This window comes from Crocuta crocuta, unplaced genomic scaffold (assembly GCF_008692635.1).
Source record: "Crocuta crocuta isolate KB4526 unplaced genomic scaffold, BGI_CrCroc_1.0 scaffold9, whole genome shotgun sequence".
Taxonomy (NCBI): Eukaryota; Metazoa; Chordata; class Mammalia; order Carnivora; family Hyaenidae; genus Crocuta; species Crocuta crocuta.
This window is the reverse complement of record NW_027551567.1, coordinates 4,968,859-4,990,238: the sequence shown is the minus strand read 5'-3', so window position 1 is coordinate 4,990,238 and position 21,380 is coordinate 4,968,859. Positions and strand designations below refer to the sequence as shown.

At 43.8% G+C, this 21,380-nt stretch overlaps 1 protein-coding gene across 1 annotated transcript in view; it reads left to right on the top strand.

Moving 5' to 3' along the window:
- The first annotated feature begins 2,153 nt into the window (after nt 1-2,153).
- Nucleotides 2,154-21,380, top strand: part of NT5E (5'-nucleotidase ecto) — a 48,840-nt gene continuing 29,613 nt past the window's right edge. Inside the window, exons 1-2 of the mRNA XM_077750346.1 lie at nt 2,154-2,339; nt 2,515-2,823. Coding sequence (XP_077606472.1) covers nt 2,154-2,339; nt 2,515-2,823 — 495 coding nt within the window. The remainder of the gene's footprint in view (nt 2,340-2,514; nt 2,824-21,380) is intronic.

Sequence of the window (21,380 nt, the reverse complement as noted above, 5' to 3'; positions counted from 1 at the left end):
AGTATCTAAATTTTGTAAAGAACTTATCAAACTCAACACCCCAAAAACAAAAATTCCAGTTAAGAAATGGGCAAAAGATATGAATAGACACTTCTCCAAAGAAGTCATCTAGATGGCTAACAGCCACATGAAAAAACATTCAACATCACTCTTCATCAGAGAAATGCAAATTAAAACCACATTGAGATACAACCTGACAGCAATCACAATGCCTAAAATAAACAAAAAATACACAAATATGTATTTTGACAATTCTGATTTAACTACTTTTTCTTTTGTTATCTATGTTTTTTTGTGGCATAGCTGAAAAAACACTGCCATATCTGGTGTCATGAAGCTTTTTCTCTATTTTTTTCCCTAAGAGTTTTATTTTTTTAGTTTTTAGGTTTAGGTCTTTGGTCTGTTTTATATCCAATATATAGTATATACATGGAGACTATCAACAGAATGAAAAGGCATCCTGTGGAATGACAGAAAACATTTGCAAAACATATATATCTGATAAGGGATTATTATCCCAGAATATATAGACTCATCAGCAACACTAACAAAAAACACACAAATAATCCTATTAAAACATGGGTAATGATAGGACTTGAATAGACATTTCTCTAACTAAGATACACAAATAGCCAATAAGCACATGAAAAGATGCTCAACATCATTAAAGATTATGGAAATGCAAATCAAACCACAGTGAGATACTACTTCAAATCCCTTAGGATGGCTATTATCAAAAAGCAGAAAACAAGTGTTGATAAGGTTGTGGAACAACTGGCACTCTTTTTTAAAATATTTATTTATTTTGAGAGAGAAAGAGCACACATGCGCACAATCGGGAGGGGGGCAGAGAGGGGGAGAAAGAGAGAAGGAGAGAGAGAATCCCAAGCAGGCTGTCAGCACCTGACTCAATCTCACGAATCAGGAGATTATGACCTGAGCCAAGATCAAGAATCAACACTTAACCCACTGAGCAAACCAGGTGCCCTGAAACTAAACTCTTGGTCATTGCTGGTGGGAATGTAAAATGATGCAGCCATTATGGAATAAAGTATGGCATTTCCTCAAAAATTGAACATAGAACTACCATGTGATCCAGCAAGTCCACCTCTAAGTATACATCCAAAAACCCTGAAAGCAGAGATTTAAACAGATTATTTGTATATCGTGTTCATAGCAACATTATTCACAATAGCCAAAAGGTAGAAACAACCCAAGTGTTCATAGATGGGTGAATAGATAAACAGGATGTGGGATATACATTCATACAATGGACCATTATTCAGCCTTAAAAAGGAAGGAAATTCTGACACATGCTACAACGTGGATGGACCGTGAAGAGAAGTAAGGCAGCCACAAAAAGACAAATATTGTCTGATTGCACTTATATGAGGTACCTAAAGTATGCAAATTCATGAAGACAGAGCAGAACGATGGTTGCCAAGGGCTGGCGGGAGAGGGCAGTTAGAAAGTTATTGTTTAAAGGCTGCAAGAGTTTCCGTTTCGGAAGATGAAAAAGTTCTGCAGGTGGATAGTGGTGATGGTTGCACAACAATGATGAGTGAAACTAATGCTACTAAACTGTACGCTTAAAAGTGGTTAAGATGGTAATTTTGACATTATAGGTGTATTATCCCACAACGCTTAAAAAAAAACAAAACAGAAAACAAACCAAAAACAACAAGCCAACAGTACTGACTTGATGCATTCTGGGAAGTGTGAGGACTACATATGCTGTTCGGTAAAGCATAAATCGTAGGACACCTCAGAGGGCCTCCAAACTCATTCCCTTCTTCCCACCCTAAAGGGGCTAGATAATTGATAGCACTCAGGAATCAGCTGGTTAAACAATATATATACTGATGATATATATGACTTACTGAATGCATTCCTATTATTGTTTTCCTTACCCAAAGCTTTGCATTAACACACACACACTCTTAAAACATTAACACCTAAAAAAGCAAGAAGTCCATAAAACATTATCATCTAAAAAACAAAAGTGCCTAAAAAAGCAACGGAAGGCAGCATCAAGTCTACGTAGTTGTTCATTTTACCCCCATAGTCTGTTTTTGCTTCCAAGACCTGTTCCCGCACCAGTGCCGGTTCGTCGCTAAGGCTTTAATTGTGAACAAACGCCGGGCTGGATTGGGATGGTCTTCACCTGTCAGGTTCTACGTCTAAACCACACGGACTTGGTGCGTCCTCCAACTGCAGAGAGAGCGGGCGGCCAAGCGTCACAGTCCGTTTTTGGCTTCCACAGTCCGAAGGGCAAAGCGCTCTCCTCTCCGGCCTCGCTGCACTCCTCTCCCCCCGCCCCCCGTCACGTCGCCCATCTGGTCTTTCCTCCCCTTTCCCGCTTTCGCTCTTTCGAGTGCTGAGCTCGCGCGACCACAAGCCCAACACAAACCGTGCCTTCCTCTTGAGAAAAACTCGTGCCTCAAATGAGGCTGGAAACCGCGAGGACTTAGATGCTGGGTGGCCCCTCCGGTTCATCCCACGCACCCCGGAAAGGCAGCGCACCGGCTGTGGGGTGGCGGGGGGNGGCCGGAGGCAGGAGCCTGGGAACTCACCGTCCTGCACACCAACGACGTGCACAGCCGGCTGGAGCAGACCAGCGAGGACTCCAGCAAGTGCGTCAACGCCAGCCGCTGCGTGGGCGGCGTAGCGCGCCTCTTCACCAAGGTGCAGCAGATCCGGCGCGCCGAGCCGCACGTGCTGCTGCTCGACGCCGGCGACCAGTACCAGGGCACCATGTGGTTCACCGTGTACAAGGGCGCCGAGGTGGTGCACTTCATGAACGCCTTGCGCTACGATGCCATGGTAAGAGGGCTCCTGGCTCGTCGGGGAGCCTGGGGAGCCCCGGGATGGGAGTCCCGAGCAGAGAGGGAAATCGGGTGTCTGGCCCAGGGACAGGGCGCAGAGCACTGTGGGGAGAAAGGACGCAATGGCCGACGTGCCAGGTAGATGCAGACATAGAAGTCCCTTGGATGATTCGTCTTAAGTGGATTGATGTGTTTAAGCCCCCCGCTAGGAGAAGGGGTATTTAGAGAAGAGGAACTCTGCCCTATTCGAAGGGGGGTCACTTGGGGTACGTGGGATCATTGGCAGTTATCCAGTGCCGGGAACAGGACTAGAATGCTTTATTTCGTTTTTATTGGAAGGAAAACTCAACTCAAAGAGGTTGCGTACAGTGCCCTGGCCACCGGCTCCAAAAGAGAGACGGGATAAGAATGGGTTGCAGATCCGTTTGACGTTGGAGCTTGAGCACGGTTAGGCTCGTAAGCTTGGGGTAGATTCCTGGTGCAGCTGCCTTCTGTGTACAAGTTATTTATTGTCTCCTTGAGCCTCAGTTCCAGTCTCTATAAAATGGGGATAATAATTGTATCTACCTCAGAGGATTGTCTGGTACATAGTATGGCCTATGTAAATGTTAGTTATTATTCCCAGCTACTACTCAATATATATATATATATTTTTTTTTTAACGAAAGAAAGAAACTTCCATAGAGACCCAAAATGCTTTAACACTGGGGTTTTCGAAGAATTTCAATAAAATCAGTTTGGCAGCAGAGATACAGGAAGAGAATCCAACTTAAGAGATGAGGCACTCTTAAAACATGTGCAAGAGTTTTAAATCCAAGCTCCCAAATGCTCTATTAAAGGCAATGCCTTATTTGTGGACTAAATTCTAGAAAATGAGCAGAGAAAGGTTACACAGTAATAAATATGACCAAAACATATATATGGTTTGTTTATTCAGCCAAACCACCACCCAAGTTTAATCCTTTGTAAAATCCTAGACTAAAGGGATTCTGTGGAGAAACTGGCAATAAGAAATCTTAAGAGCCTTGTAAGAGGAAGAACAAAGCAGGGCCCAGGGAAATCTCTGGAGACCATGTGTAGGGAAAGGAAAGAGAGGTGTGGTCCAGGCTGGGATACAGAGGGCTGACAATACACTTGGAATGAGAAGAGTACAGAAGTTATTTTTTCCCTGGAAACTTGGAGAAAGGAAGATGGGAAAAGATGAAAAGATAGAGCTGTTTGATTTTTTTTTCTGCCAACAAGAAAGCTCGTTTCAGAGAGGTGAGAGCTCCTCTCCATTCTGATTATTGGTCGTAAGGTTATCAGGTCACTGAAAGCACAACAATTCAGATAGATCCCTAAGCCCTCCAAGTCCACAGATGGGGGCAGGGGGGTCACCAGCATCTATCTGGACTCCACAGAAGAATGATGGGTCTCAAGAACCCTGTATGGTCGCTTAGCGTTGGTATTTCCACAGCCCAACCTGTCTGATGCTTTGTGTGCGGTGCTGATAGAATAAATATTTATTGAATTGAATCGTTATTAGCCTACATCTTCATATCCTCCCGGAAGCAAAAATAAACATAATGTGAGTTTGTTTTGATTTCACATGAACCACATGCTCGAAACTTTTCCTCTTGTGACAGCGTTTCCTCCATAGCTATGTAAACTCCTTTTGGTGAAAAAAAAAAAGAGAGAATTCCTAGTTTTCCCTAATACTAATGTTTTCCTTTTTAAGTCAAATTGAGTCAAATTGATGATATTAATCATCATATCAGTGTATATGATAGGACTCTGGGTGAGGCTGGAGCAATTTGCTGTGTTACAGTGGTTCACCACTGGGAATTATTTAGAATGCTGTTTGTTGGATGCAGTGATTTTCAGCTTCACCCAGAATAATTGGACTGTGGCCTGAGGAAAATAAGCTGATGTGTAATGTTAACAGGAGGTAAAATGGGGGAGGCTGATGGCCACGTTCCTGATAGTATCTCATCAGGACTTACTCTGCAGTTCTGGGGTTTGACAAACATGCTTTGACCTGAATAAAATTCTAGCCTTGTATTGCTTTAACATGCGATAAGGAGATTTTTCACTGTCGTTTTTTGTTTATATTATTCTACTCGCAGGGAATTCATTGCTGTTCTGCAATAAATGTCCCCCTACTCCACCCACTCGTCTTCCATATCTTGAATACCAGGAAGCTGGAGATTCAAGGTTGGATGGAAAACAGTTGTGCAGGGAGATCTCCAGTCTCTCAAAACTGGACTTGGTTAGAGGAGCCAAATCTAAGGACTCAAGAGGATAGAAGGCAAAGAAGAAGCTACCAGAATCTAGCTCAACCCCAGGCGTTCCCTAGAGCAGGAGCCTCTGAGGAGGTGTAGACTTTCTAGACCTGCATGTCCCAGCCAGAGCTTCTTGAGCAATTCTGATACCTCTGGAGGCCCTGGGGCAAGCATGGAAAACCCCTAAACCCAGCTGCTAGGCAGAAATTTCTAGAGGGAGAATGTCAGAACCACTAATTGGCATAGCTGTCTCTGTGGAAGGATTGGCATCCCTGAAGGCATGAGGAAGACAGCATGGATGCAGTCACAGTGTGAGCTTGGCCACGTTACTTTCTCTGAGCCTCCTGTTCCCTGACTGCAAAACAAGGTAACTGCCACCTCCCTGTGTTGGACTTTTGTGAGCGGTACATAAGACAGTATGTGTAAAAATCCCTACCACCCTGTTGGATCATAGTAAGACCTCAGTAAAGGTTAGTTCTGGGGGCGCTGCCAGGAAGAAAACAAAACAAGGGAAGGTTTGGGTTTTGCAGTGTTACTTTATCTGATTCCAACTGCCTGGCACACTCCACCAGCCCTCCTCTGCCCTTCCACTGCTTTTTCTAAGCCCCATTTTCTAAACTATTTTACTCGTTGAGCAGACTCGTGAACCGCCACCCCCACAGCGCACAGTGTGAGGAATTCATGCCCGGAGGTGTGCTTCCCACCTTCAGAGTGGGCTGTGAGGAAGATAGCTTCAGGGGAGAAGGGCAGCCTCCTCTGTAGCCGGCCCTGCTTCTGACGCGCTTCCTCCTGCATCCACTCTCTGTCCAAAGGACTGCAGCCGTAGCAAACTGCGCCTTGGTGCCTGCGCCAGCAGACAGGGTGGGGACCAGGGCCCCTGTCTTTAACTCACCCAGCGGACCTCTAACCAAATCGCTTTCTGTCAACATTTCCCACCTCCTGCATGAACAACCACTCTGTTTGATGTTTATATTTTGTTTCTGTGTGTACTTGCCGAAGCCTTATTATAGTTAAGGCACTTTTCTTTTTTCAAATATTTATTTGTTTTTGGGAGAGCACATGCAGGGGAGGGGCAGAGAGAGGGGGGACAGAGAGGATCTGAAGTGGACTCTGTGCTGACAGGCTGACAGCAGAGAGCCCCATGTGGGGCTTGACCTCACCAACTGTGAGATTATCACCTGAACCCATGTCAGACATTCAACCTCCTGAGCCACCCAGGTGCCCCCATATATAGTTATGGTTCTTATGTTTTAAATTATATAACTCTTCCTGATGCTCAGCTCATTCTCTTTCTTTCTTTTGCCCTAAACTGGCTGTGTGGGTTTTTGTTTTAGTTTTATCTGAGTATCCTTGACACACAATGTTACGTTAGTTTCAAGTTACAAGGTAGTGATTGGACAAGTTTATGCATTCTCCTGTACTCACGAATGTAGCTACCATCTGTCACCATAAAACCATACAACACTGTTACAGTATTATTATATTATAGTCCTTATGCTCTGCCTTGTATTCCTGTAACTTCATTCCATAACTGGAAGCCTGTATTTCCCACTGCCCCTCACCCATTTTGCTCAACCCCGCACCTCTTCCCTCTGGCAACCATTAGTTTGTTCTCTGTACATACAGGTCTGATCCTGCTTTTTAAAACTGGTTGTTTTCACGTTTGTCCATGTCATCCTGTGTATACCATGTACTGTGCTCCACAGAGATCTCCGTAGATTTTACCATCTGCTCTTCTGGTGATGGTTTTGGATATGGCACCATTTATGCTGCAGTTACACAAATGTGCTGCTCTGAATAGCTTCCTCCATCTCCTACCTGGGAGGATTTCTTTGGGATCCATACCCAAGGCAGAATTGCTGGTCTTAGGGAAGTGTATCCTTAAGTCGACTAAAGATTTCCAGATTGCTTTCCTGTGGAACTGGTATGCTCTACCCTCCCTGACTTCCACCCCCACACAGATGTGAATCCCCAAATCCTTACTTCTATCTTGCAGCATTATCCAGCTTTCCAGTAGATATGAAATGCCATCTCATTATTTGATCTTGTATTTTTCCAATAGCTCCTGACTTTGGCATATTTACTTTTGAGGTTTCCTCTCCCCTAATTGCATGTTCACTTCCTTTGCTCTTTTTTAAAAAATTAGATTTACGGGGCGCCTGGGTGGCTTAGTCGGTTAAGCGTCCGACTTTCGCTTAGGTCATGATCTCGCAGTTCATGGGTTCGAGCCCCGCGTCGGGCTCTGTGCTGACTGCCAGCTCAGAGCCTGGAGCCTGTTTCAGTCTGTGACTCCCTCTCTCTCTGACCCTCCCCTGCTTACGCTGTCTCTCTTTCTCTCTCTCCTAGAAATAAGTAAAACATTAAAAAATTTTTAAAAAAAATTAGATTTACTCTGTTTTTCCTGATTTTCAGGAGTTCTAAGTATTGATCTGTGACCAATTTTAGACATTGCAAGTATCTTCTGATTGTGCTTATTAACTCAGTCCTTCGTTGAACAGAAAATTGAACAGAAATCCTTCCTTTGGTATAAACAAATTAATCTCTCTTTTTTTTTATTGCCTTGTGATTTGTGCTTTTGAAAGTTTACATAAGAGTTTATTAATTTGTTGAGGCGCCTGGGTGGGTCACTCGATTAACTGTCCCGTTCTTGATCTCAGCTCAGCTCATGATCTCATGGTTCATGAGTTTGAGCCCTGCATCAGGCTCTGTGCTGGCAGTGCAGAGCCTGCTTGGACTCTTTCTCTCTCTTCCTGTCTCTCTGCCCCTCCCCTGCTCATGTGCATGCTCTCTCTCAAAATAAATAAATAGACATTTTAAAAAACAGTTTATTTATTTTATTAATTTGAAGCTTATCATCTCCAGCACTCATCACCAGAAAGTCAGAGATCGATACTTTTCTCTCTGCCTTTTAAGCAATAAGAAATTTGTAATCTGGAGCTATGCCCTTCACCTCTCTGGGTCACCATTTCCTCATCTATAAGAGGTTTGATCCACCTCATCTCTGAGGTTCCACACATTTCTAAACACACTTATCCTAAGATAAATGTTTTGATTCAGTTTCAGTTCAGTGAAGTGTTCTGATTCAGTGAAGGGGCAGGAGAATGGGACACAGGTGCAGAGGCCGGAATCGCAGGAATCTGCAAGATTCTGGAACAGCCAGGACCAGAGCTGAGGAGGCAGGAATCATGGGAGATGAGGCTCTATACAGCTCCATGGCCATCTGAAAAGTTTGGGCTCTCCTCTGTTGTCACAGTGGGGTGGAGGGGGGTGCTGCATGGAGGTTTCTGAGTAGAAGGCGACTGTGGTATAATAAAAAACAGATATTTTGTCTTTATTCCAGTTCCTGGCTTACAGCTCCCAAAACCTTTGGAATTCCCTGAGTGAGAACCTTTTGTATGGTAATGAGATGGGCGTACTAGATAGCTTCTGAAGAAGGACTGGCAGTCAGAAAATCCAAGGCATGATTAGAGGATTGAAACTTTCAGCTTCCCCTCAACCTCCTGGAAGGGGTGAGGGGTTTGTTAATCAACAAAAGCTAATGATTTAATCAATTGTGCCTATGTGACAAAACCCCCTAGATGATGGGGTTCAGAGAGATGGCTTGGTGGACACACCAAGGTAGTGGGAGGGAGGTGTGCCCAGAGAGGACATGGAAGCCCTCCCCCCTCCCCCCTTCCCTTGCCCCCTGCATGTCTTCTACTTGGCTATCTCTCAGTTGTATCCTTTATAATACAAAGTAATAGTAACTAAAGCACTTTCCTGACTTCTGTGAGTTTTATCCAACCTGTGGAAGAGGTCCCTCAAATTCCCGGTTTATAGCTGGTTGGTCAGAAGTAGAGGTGCCCAGGGCCGCCTGGGTGCCTCAGTCAGTTGAGCATCCGACTTTTGCTCAGGTCATGATCTCACAGTTCGTAGGTTCGGGCCCCGCATCAGGCTGTATGCTGACAGCTTGCTCAGAGCCTGAAACCTGCTTCAGATTCTGTCTCCTTCTTTCTCTGCCCCTCCCCCATTCGTGCTCTGTCTGTCTCTGTCTCTCAATGATAAATAAATGTTTAAAAAAAAAAAAAGTAATAAAAAATAAAAGAAGTAGAAGTGCCCAGGACCTGCCACTGGCACCTGAAGCGGGGCCCTTCCTGTAGCACTGAGCCATTTTACTGGTGGGTTCTGGTGCTCATTCCAGGTAGATAATGTCAGACTTGAACCGACTTGTTGGGCACCCAGTTTGTAACCCCAGAGAACTGGAGAGATGGTTGATGTGAGGAAAGAACCTCTCAATGACATAGGGAAGTCACAATTTTGGAAGATGAGCAGAAATTGAGGGGAGGCAGAAGACCCCCCAGAAGAGAATGGAAAAGAGGCAAGGCAGCAGTCTAGGGTGAGGTGGTCGCTGAACTGTGGGGGGAAAGGCTGAGTCCATGGGAAGGCTTCAGCGGGCAAGCAGAATGGCATGGGGCAAAGAGAGTGAACTCTGGGGTGACTGCCTGGGATCAGGTCCCCTCTCTGTGGACTGAGATCAGGTTATTTAATCTCTTTTTTTTTTTTTAATTTTTAATGTTTTATTTATTTCTGAGAGAAAGAGAGAGACACCATGAGCAGGGGAGGGTCAAAGAGAGAAAGAGAGACACAGAATCCAAAGCAGCCTCTAGGCTCTGAGCTGGCTGTCAGCACAGAGCCTGACGCAGAGCTCAAACCCACAAACCGTGAGATCATGACCTGAGCTGAAGTCGGACCCTTAACCGACTGAGCCACCCAGGTGCCCCAGGTTATTTATTCTCTTGAAGTCTCCATTTCCACATGCTTAAGATGGGTGTGATGATAGTCTTCACCACATGGGTTGTTGTGGGGTTGAAAGGAGATGGTAGCCCATGGGAGGTGACGCTGGCTCTTGGTAAGGTGTTATGAAGTGCTGGCGGTGCTCGCCTTCTGTTGGCAGGGTGTAATCAAGAGATGACTAAGAGGGTTCAAGCCAGGGGCACCGGGAGAGTCAGCAGAGTTTGACACCACCACACGGGAGCATGGACTCTTCTATTGAGCCTTACCCGCTGACAGCTGAAGCCTGCTATTTACAGCACAGAATAGCAATCTAAAGGTGTCTCCTGACCTTACTGGACAGGACTGAACCCTGTGGCACTGTGGTAGACAGGGGCCGTGGGAAAAGATTTGGATGGGACATCACCACACCCAGGTTTTACTGCTTGTCTCTTCCGCCTCATTAGCTATGTGAGTTTGGGCACTGGGTTCCTCAGCTGTAGGATGGGGTAATTGGAGAGGGTGGTCTGTTGCATGTCACTCCTCCAGCAGCTCACGCCCTGCCCGGCCCTTCGTCTTGCTTCTAATCTGCCAGGGTAACTTGGTTTCTCCCAGAACTTAATTTTACATACAGCTCTCCACTTGCGTGACAACTCTCTTAGGTCTCCCTCACAGTTAGGGTTACGACAGCTATTTCCTTGCGGAGAGATGGCTTGGATCTTCTCCCAGGTGCCTTCGGTCGGCCACTGTTTCCAGATAGAGGTTCACAGGATTCGGATGGAGCATTACTCTGTAATAGAAAGTGATGGCCTAAGGAATGGTAGGGTGATGAGCCCGATTTCAAGCATGTTGTCTCTAAGGCTCATTTATTTATTCAGTTCACAAATACTCACTAAGCACTGCATGTGCCAGGCTCTGTGCTAAATGCCAAGGACACTGAATCCTACCTGCTAGGGAAAAACCTATTCAGTGGCTGGAGGAGCAGTGCCCATTTGAGCCCTTTTTGACCACATGGAGAGCCTGGGCAAGACCTATAAAGGCGGGGCATAAGCAAAGCAAAGCAAAAATGACTGAACATCAAAAATGAACTCTAACATCTGAGCATGGGAGTTCAGGAACCAAAATCTGGTCTGCAGAAGACACACCATCAAGCCTTCATTTATGTGTCCTAGATGCCCAAATGGATGGTAGCCATGATTCCTCTTCTCTGCAGAACACTAATCCCTAAGGAAGGGGAAGTCACCTTAAATTCAGGTGCTTACAAAGTCTCTCACATCAAAGACACTCTCAGAATTACTTTACCTTCAATAGCAAATCCATGTTCAAGGAAGACAAATTAGCAGTGCTAATTTGGAAAGCTTGAAAGAGGTATTCTGGTGGCAGTGGTTGTGGTTTTGTGTTTTGGGGGGGGTTTTTAACGACAGAAACTTAGTAGCTATTCCTAGAGCCCAGACCTCAGAAATTTTGAGTGTCTGGGTGGTTGTATATCCCCAAGCCTCAGTGATGTCAATGGCTCCCACCCCATCCTGTGGCTGTGGTCATGGCCTTTTTACTTCCTGTCTTCCAGAGTGAGTTCTACACCAGAGCTGGGCTGGGTGAGACCGGCCTCAAGCACAGAGGGAGGAAGCAAAGGTGGTTTCTTAGCTCATCTAGTCCTTGTTCTGGTTTCCGTGTTTACCCAACTGAAAATTGGAAAAAAAAAAACAAAAACAAAAAACAAAAAAAAACAAATAACACATTGATCTGGAAGCTCTCTGTGTTTCCATCACAGATACATCTGAATACTGTGTGAACTTCTTCAATGTCTATTTTCTTCAACCACATAACTAGAATTTGAAAATTCTCTGGACACCTCTTTTCCCTCACTTGAATAAATGATTCTGTATATAATCCACACGTTAGCTAGAGCCGTCTAGCTCCTCAGAGAGGTAGTTAAACCTGCATGGAACCCTTTCAGTTGAGTAGATAATTCTAAATGTAACACTGATATATGTATTTTGCACATAGAGAGTTTGTAAATTTTTCCATCTGATACCGGGAGTGTGAAATGCTCTCTGTTTGGTACCTATTCATTTCATCAGTCAACAAACACTGAAGTGCATGTGAGATGGGCTAAGCCCCAAGATCCTTTCTGTCATTTAGTCAGAGGCCATATTCTCCTGCCAGGACCAGCACACCCTGGCACATGGCTAAGGGGTCAGGGAGAGCACAACTCAACATCAGAAATGGTCCACAACTCCAGAAATGTATCTGCCAAACCAAACAGAATTTGTAATCCTCTCCTCTTAAAGTCCTTGTTGAGTCTCCCTGAGTGATTGGCAGCTAAGACCCATTGTGTAAGAGTCAGGCTCTCCCCTTAACCCTTAGATTATAGGGTGTGCTGCTTCCTCCAGTCCTCAACGAGATGAGCTGGTGTGTCAATGACTAGCTGAATACAGATGTTGTGGATTTCTGACAAATGGCTTTTTGACATTATTACAATTGATTTCTGTGGATTAAAACAAATTCTTTCCTCTGTGTCATGCTTACTGCACTGCCCCTTAAATCAATTATATCCTTCCTTTTTCTTCTAACATCGTGTTCAACTTCTTGTCTTCATTAGAACATTTGACTACCTCACCCCTTGCGTTTTCGTTGCCTCACTTGTTTGTACAGTTTGTACATTTGCCTGTGAGCTTCCCCCAACCAGTGCCAGAGAGGCGAAGCTCCCACACTGAGCCCCTTTGGTCCTAAGTGGGCAGCATGTACAACGTCTTTGCTGGGCTGTTTCACAAACACCCCTGTCTGTGGTCCACACATGCCTTACGTATGCATGGATGGATACATGGATGCATGTGCTCATATCTTGCCCTCTCCCCATCTGTCATCTCAGCTTCTTGAGGACAAGGCCTTACTGGGGCATTGTTCCTTGGCACTCTAGAATGCTGTAAGAAACTAGTTGAACGATACCCATCCCTTCCAAGTATTTACATTAGTGGCAGTTTGACAGAATGGTTAAGGGCCCTGGATACTTAAGCCTTGCTACCTTTGTTCAAACCTCAGCTTTGTCACTTGCTCGACGTGAGAGTCCTGTGCCTCAGTTTCCCCATCTATGAAAAGGACAAATAATAGCACCTACCTAATAACATAAGGATTAAATAAGTTAATATGTGAACAGGACCAGGCCGTGTAGCTTGAAGATCTTAACTAATAACATTTCTTTTTGTCATATTTTTTGCCTTTAAAAAAACTTTCTTGAAATTTCCCTTATGTCAAATCCTTGGTAATTTTTACAGTCTTCTGTGAACAAAGCTGAGGCTCTGAAATGTCCCTTTTCTAAATCAGACATAGGCATCCTTTGATAGTTGGGTATCCTTAGCAGATTTCCAATAGAAAGAGACTCTAAAAAGTACCACTTTCTCCCTAACTGCCATCATGAAATCTAAATAATGTTCTCATGTACACACATAAGACACACAGAACAGTTTGACCAACTTTAAAAAAAACAAACAAACCTGCTTTTATTCACAAACGCCAGTAAGATATTAGTGGAAATCTAAATTTAAAACATAGAAAATGAGGGGTGCCTGGGTAGGTCAGTCGGATGAACAACTGACTCAAGACATGATCATACGGTTAGTGAGTTATAGCCCCATATCGGGCTCTGCACTCACAGTGTGGAACCTGTTTGGGATTCTGTCTCCCTCTCTCTCTGCCCCACCCCTGCTCACTCTCTGTCTCCCTCTCAAAAATAAATATAAACAAGCTAAAACACACACACACACACACGCAAATATAAACAAACTAAAACAAAACAAAACACAGAAAATGAAAACAAGAGAACCAGGCCAATTGCCCCGAGATGGTCAGCCAGGAATAGTGATGCAGTTGACTAAGCTTCCAAGGAACTTGATTTCTCTCACTTCACACAATATTGTATAACTACTTTAACCAAGTTTTTAAAAAATTCTGCCTTGTTCTGAAAAGTTTTAACGGCTCACATACCAAATCTGGGAGTAAGTTGGAGCCCATTTAAATGGACAGGTGGAATGTGTGGGTTTATCATTCACTCAGTAAACACATGCTGAGCACTGGTGCAAGGTATTCATCTGGCGTCACCAAGGATACAGGGATAGTTGATGCTACCCTTGTCTCTGAGAGAAGATGTGTGAGCAAACGGTCGCAGCAGAGCTGTGTTTGCAAGGAAGGTCAGAGCGCGGCATCTACAGTGAAGGTGCCACAGAAGTCTTCACAGGGAGTCACACTTGAGCTGCACCTGAGGTACCTCATTATGTGTGGGTGGTTTGGTGTTCCTGGAACTGAGGGCACCTGAAGTCTGGCAGAAGAAATTAACCATCTCAGGGATATTAGGAAGGGGCTTGTATGGTGTCTAAGGAGGTGGAGTTGTGATTTCAGGGGGAAGTATTAGGCCTTGCAGGGACTCAAAGCAGGGGCTAGAAGCAATTGCATGCACATTTTCAGAAGTGCATTCTGGTGGCCTGCAGTGGCAGGAGGTGTGTGAGATTGGTGTCCAGGAGGCTGACTTGAAGACTCCAGAAAGGTGTGGGTGAGAAGTGAGGAGGCAGAGGGGGCAGTGGAAACATGGTAGAGAAGACCACCTGAGAGAAGATGGTGTAGGAGCAGACGCAACAGGTCTTCATGGCTGGAGGTCATGAGTGGGAAGCCAGGGGGAACAGGAGAGGGCTGCCCAGGCATTTCCTTGCCTCTCTGGGTGTTTCTTGGCAGTTCTCTCCTAACCCTGGGAACACGTGCATCCTCATAAGTGCTCGCTCAAAGGCTTCCCAGCAATAAGTGTCCTTCTCTGCTGGCCATCCACCTGGAGGGTCTCCTCAATGGCCAGCAGATAGGGATGAGTGGGGAACCATGGGAAGGGTAGAGGAGAAAGGGCAGTGACCACCAGACCACCGCCAGACAGCTCCATACAGTGTCCCCTGAAACAAGAAACAGAAAAGGGGAACAGTCCTCTGGGCCACTGGCCCTATCCCAGTGGGCACATTTTCAGTGTCTGTTGCCTACCTTGCCTAGCTTCAGCCCCGGCAGGCCTGAAATGGAGAGGGGGAGGGGCCATTTCACATCTTGGAAAAAAAATCTATATTTTCTCGTAGCGCTTGGAATAAAAACTGCTGAGGTAGAGTCTGACCAGGGATGCTACATCAGGAGCTTGTCAGAACTGGGCCACTGTGGCCCCTTCACAGCTTTATTTTGAGAATCGCTGCCCAGTTGAGAATGCAGGCTTTGTGTGAGGTGATGCCTAGCAGGTTCCTGGCCTGTGAGGCTTTCTCAACTTCCAGGGATTTGCAGTTTCCTTGCCTTCTATGGCCAAGTTTCCTGTTAAAATTACCACTCTATGTCTGCTATGACCATTCATCAGAAGCTTTCAAAACAGAACTCTTTGTCAGTTTGGCACTAGAGGCCACAGAGACTGCAGTTTCTCATTGCAGCACACACAAGACATGATGCTAGTACAGAATTCTAGGTGACCTGGAGGAGGCTGCCAGTGGCAACCAGCAACAGGCCCAGTCTTGGGAATTAATTCTGTCACTTTCCTCCTCTCCTGCCAGTTATTTATTTACTTGTTCATTTATTCAGTAAATATTTACCAAATATTACCTCTGTGTTAGGGACATTTTAAGTGAATTATGGATTTCAGTGCATATTGTTTAATAATACAAATTGCTTATTGCTTTGATCAATCAACTGTAACTGGACAGATCAGAAAGGGAAGATTTCCATCAAGACAGCATGGTAGACAAATGGAATAGAGTAAAAAACCCAGAACTGGACCCACAAATATATGGCCAACTAATCTTTGACAAAGCAGGAAGGAGTTTCCAGTGGAAAAAAGACAGTCTCTTTAGCAAATGGTGCTGAGAGAACTGGACAGCAACATGCAGAAGAATGAACCTGGACCACTTTCTTACACCACACACAAAAATAAACTCAAATGGATGAAAGACCTAAATGTAAGACAGGAAACCATCAAAATCCAAGAGGAGAAAACAGACAACAACTTCTTTTGACCTCAGCCACAGCAACCTCTTACTCAACACCTCTCCAAAAGCAAGGGAATCAAGAGCAAAAATGAACTATCAGGACCTCATCGAGATAAAAAGCTTCTGCACTGCAAAGGAAACCATCAACAAAACTAAAAGGCAACTGACAGAATGGGAAAAGATATTTCCAAGTGACATATCAGACAAAAAGTTAGTATCCAAAATCTATAAAAGACTTAACAAACTCAACTCCCCCCAAAAAAATAATCCAGTGAAGAAAAGGGCAAAAGACATGAATAGACATTTTTCCAGAGAAGACATCCGGTGGCTCACAGACACTTGAAAAGATGCTCAGTATCACTCACCATCAGGGAAAGACAAATCAAAACCACATTAAGATACCACCTCATACTGGTCAGAGTGGCTAAAATTAACAACTCAGGGAACAACAGATGTTGGAGCGGATGTGGAGAAATGGCAACCCTCTTGTACTGTTGGTGGGAAGGCAAACTGTTGGAGCCACTCTGGAAATCAGTGCAGAGGTTCCTCAAAAAAATTAAAAATAGAATTACCCTACTTCCCAGCAGTAGCACTGCTAGGAATTTATCCAAAAGATACAGGAGTGCTGGTTCATAGCAGCACATATACTCCAATGTTTATAGCAGTGCTATCAACAATAGCCAAATTATGGAAAGAGCCTAAATGTCTACCAACCGATGAATGAATGGATAAAGAAGATGTGGTTTATGTATATGATAGAAGACTACTTGGAAGTGAGAAAGAATGAAATCTTGCCATTTGTAACAATGTGGATGGAACTGGAGGGGATTATGCTAGGTTAAATAAGTCAGAAAAAGACAGATATCATGTTTTCACTCATATGTGGAATTTGAGAAACTTAATAGAAGACCATGGGGGAAAGGAAGGGGAAAGAAGTTTCAAACAGAGAGAGAGGGAGGCAAATCGTAAGAGACTCTTAAATACAGAGAACAAACTGAGGGTTGATGGGGTGTCGGGGGAGAGGGGAAAATGGGTGATGGGCTTTGAGGAGGTCACTTGTTGGGATGAGCACTGGGTGTTGTATGTAAGCGATAAATCATGAGAATATACTCCCAAAGCCAAGAGCACACTGTGTATGTTAGCCAACTGGACAATAAATTATATTTTTTAAAAAAAGGGAAGATTTCTCCATAAAAGTAAAATATTCCAGAATAATGAAAAACCTTCATAGCAGGCTGTCAAATGGCCACTGACTTCTGTGTCCCCTTTTGGAGATACTGAAGAAATCCCGGCATCAAGGCTCAGGCTGACACACTCCTACACCGAGGGGTTTCTTTCTCTTACTCTCACCCTGAGGAGTGTCCTCATTATTTCTTCTGTTCATCCACTTACTCAATACCAGTGCCTCAGTACCAATGGGCACATTTGTTTATGGGTGAAAGGAGGAAATGAATAAATGGCAGCACCTCCTAAGAAGAGCCTTAGGAAAGACAAAACATGAAAGCTGGCACATAGGCTTAGAGGACAGTGTGGTCAGGCAGTGGACCGTCAGTGCTGAATTCAGTAGCAGATCCAGCCACAATACACATGGAACAAATATGGGAAAGAAAGAAAAGTCAGAAAGAAGTCTTCCTTCTTTCTTTGAAAGCACTGTCTCTAACATTTGTTACTCACTGAAGATACATATTTTATTGTTGTTAGAAGTCAATAAATTGATTCTGCACATAATTATTACCTTAGGGCAAGCGTGAAAAACAATTTCATCTCCAGTGCCAGCTCTAGGTGATTGACAGTAACTCCCTGTAGGGCTAAGGTAAGAAGGATTCTGAGGCTCAGTCCAAACAAAGTGGGAAAGATCAGTTCAGTTAATTAATTGGCATCTTTCATGGACAGAGGAGGAGGTAGGGGAGAAAGGTATTATGACACCATGCATCTGTTTGGAATGTATCCAAGAGACAGTAATTGAATGTTAGTTTAAATTCTGTTTAGCACACAGTGCATTTGGAAATAAAATGATGAGAGATGTAGTCACCTCATAATCATCTGAAAATTTGTCTAAGTAAGGAAATCGCTTACCCACAAAGTGAAGGTAGACTTTGGCCTGTATTCAGAATTTGTGAGTAATGATAACTAAAGTGTAGACACAAGCTTTCCTTCACTCCACACTGCAGGGTATTTTTAATAATCCAGGGAGAAACTTGGAGTCAGAAGTCTTAGAATATCTTCATTCTTCCAGTACTGCTTTATATGACCTGAAAGTCTGTCTGTGCTTCAGTCAACAGAGAGTTTCTCCAAAGCCACTAGACTTTGTCAAACTATTCACATCAAAGGTAAATATTAACATACCCCTGAAGAAGGTGTTAAATGAATCAGACAGTATTCCTCAGAGTTTATTTAATAAGAGGATTTTGAATCAGATACCTTCCTGTCCTTACATTTTCATTTGTTTTTATGGCAGCAACATTTCAGGTGCTCAGGTAGTTGAACATGCTGGGCTGGGCTAGATGGAAAGTGAGGAAAGTGTTTCTTTTCATGGAAGTGTATCAGTTTTTTTCTTTTTTGTCTTTCTAAATAGTGTTTTAGGCTTCTCTTGCGTGAAAAAAGCAGTGAGGGTGGAGACCCAGGGCTAGACCAGATGCACATTAAATTTCTGTGATTTTGGTATTGAAGCTACTTAAGAAGGTCATTTTGCTTGGCTCAGCTCTCCTAAATTACAGAAAACTGCATTTGGTGAAATTTAGTGCTTATAGTAAAAATTTGCAAGATTGTCATAGAGTTAGAATCAATGAATTAATAGGGCTAGTAAACAAATGAACCCAATATTAAAATGAAACGTTTGGAAAGCAGAAATAAAAGAGAGACTGAGAGAGCAAAAGAATATGATTTAGGTCAGGGGCACCTGGGCGGCTCAGTTGGTTTAGCATCTGACTAAGCCTTAGGTCATGATCTTGTGGTTCATGAGTTTGAGCCCTACATCAGGCTCTCTGCTGTCACTGCAGAGCTCACTTCAGATCCTTTGTACCCCTCCCACTCATGCTGTCTATCTCTGTCTCTCTCAGAAATAAACATTTAAAAAACTTTTAAAAATAATAATATGATTGGGGCACCTGGGTGGCTCAATCGGTTAAACATCTGACTTTGGCTCAGATTATGATCTGGCAGTTCATGAGTTTAAGCCCCACATCGGGCTGTGCTGACAGCTTGGAACCTGTAACTTGCTTCAGATTCTGTGTTTCCCTCTCTTCCTGCCTCCCTCGTTCGCTCTCTCTCTCTCTCTCTCTCTCAAAAATAAATAAACATAAAAATTTTTTAAATAATCATATGATTTAGGTCATAAAAAGCACTTGCCTGATGTGAGGATTATAGTCATAATAGCCAGTAACAGTTTACCTCTGATCAGGATCTGTTATTAAAGTCAAGGGGGGAGGCTGTGAGCAGAACAGCAAAAAAATTGACAAGCATACTTAAGGAGAAGTATGGGAATACTTAGTTAAGACCCAAAAAAGTGGAATAATACTGCAGTATGAGTTTGCATAAATTCTCTTATGTGTGTGTTACGGTTGCTCTGTAAGATATAAAGGGACATGGAAAGATGACCTGCCCTGTTATGTTCTTTCATTGCTCTGGGTGCTCTTGGGCAGACTCTTCCTAAGGAATTTTCATGTTAATAAAAATAATAGAAATGAATAAGAATTTATTTCTGTATTGTACTATAACATTGTATGTTACCTAACTGGAGTTAGAATAAAAACTTTAAAAATGAATTATTTAACATATTTCTTGAGCACCTGCTGTTTGCCTGCAGGAGCGTGGTAGACTCAAACGAGTGGTATGATCTTCCTTCTGAGGAGCTTATGAATGATGAACTTGTAGTGAATGCAATGGAGGAGAAACGGGTTGAAGAAAGTCATGGTGGGGAAATGAAAATATGAGTTTATAAGAAAATAAGTACCTATAAAAGCACTTTTCTGCAAAGGAATACATTTTTGTAGAAGAAGTTAGCTGTGTATAGAGGGAAGAAATTTGTTAGAGAGTCTTCTGCTCATTCATGTATTCATTCAGTGGTGCATCCTTGCTCTTCTCCAGAGACTGTGCTGGGTGCTAGAGGGGCTGAATATGCAGGCGCAGGAGCTGCACAGAGGTGAGCGGTAGAGCAGAGACAGTGCATGTAACTCAGAGAGGGAGCTCAATGAAGGGTCTGCGGGAAGCATCTCTTCTAGAAGGATCATCACACTTCAGGAGATAAAGCCGTTGATTGAATAAGGTAGTAAAGACATAGTATAAAGAAAGGAATTTCTATTCTATTCTTCTATTCTATTCTGTTCATCTACCTATCTATATTTAGATCAACCAATCATTTATCTGTTAAATACAAAGGGACAAAGATGAGTCAGAGAGTGAAAAACTGCAGGTACTTAGGATTTTATTTTGAGTGCTTCCTATATAATAGGCCTTATGCAAAGCTCTTTATATACAAGCATAGAGGTTAAGAAGGTTGCAGTCAAACGTAAGTGGTTCTGATCCCAGCTCTACCACTCACTAATTGTGTGACCTTGAACACTTCATTAAATGTCTCTAGATCTCAGTTTTTCTCATCTGTAAAATAATAATAGTTATAATACCAATCTCACAGCACAAAACCAGCCTTTCTTAACAAAATCATTTTGCACAATGCTGGTGTGTGGCAAGTGCTTAGTAAACGCTGACTCGTTTTCATTACAACCTTTGCTTTATTTATTCACTGGCCTTCCAGAGGAAGCTGTGATTTAGAAGTGTGCTCATGTCAAAGCTCATGATTGGTGGTGCTAACCCTGCCTGGTTTCTCCCACTTTAATGGGTTGTGGGTGTCAGAAATAAGGTCTTAAAGACAAGACAAGATCTCAAAGAACCTTACGACTCAAAGAGCTCAGGAATGTTGAGTTTTATCACAAGAGCATTGAAGGGTCCCTGTAGGACCTAAAAGTCAAGATTGACGAGATAAGCTTTGCATTTTAGAAAGATTATTCTGGCAGCACTTTGTCGACTGGTTTGGAGAAGGGAATGGCTCCAGCTGAAAGCCAGTGAGGGAGCTGTTGCAGTGGTCCAAGGGGGAAACAGTGAGGACTGCATGCAGGGGGATGAATGGAACCGGAACATTTAGGCAAAGGTGGGATACTGGGGTGGGGTGGGAGGGTAGAACAGCAAGTGAGTGGGGGGCATTCAGCTGCCCAGGGGTTTCTGGCTTTATTGATAGGATGATGATGGCAGCTTGGATCAACAGGTAGACTCCTGGAGGAAGGGGCTTTAAACACAATAAATGGGCGGGTGCTTGTGAGTCCTTGGAGGGAAGTAGCCATGTGGCAGTTGGACATAGAGAGCTGAAGGTCAGGGGGAAAGTCAGGGCTGCAGATGTTCACTTCAGAGTGGAAGATGTGAATGTGAATGAGGTCATTGAGCTGGTCCACACATAGCACTGAGCACCCAGATCTGGGCTCCTCTCCCCACAGAGATGTTAAAAGACAGTCAGTGTCCCCACTCAAGTCAGGGGAGGAGACGTCACACAAGTAACAAAT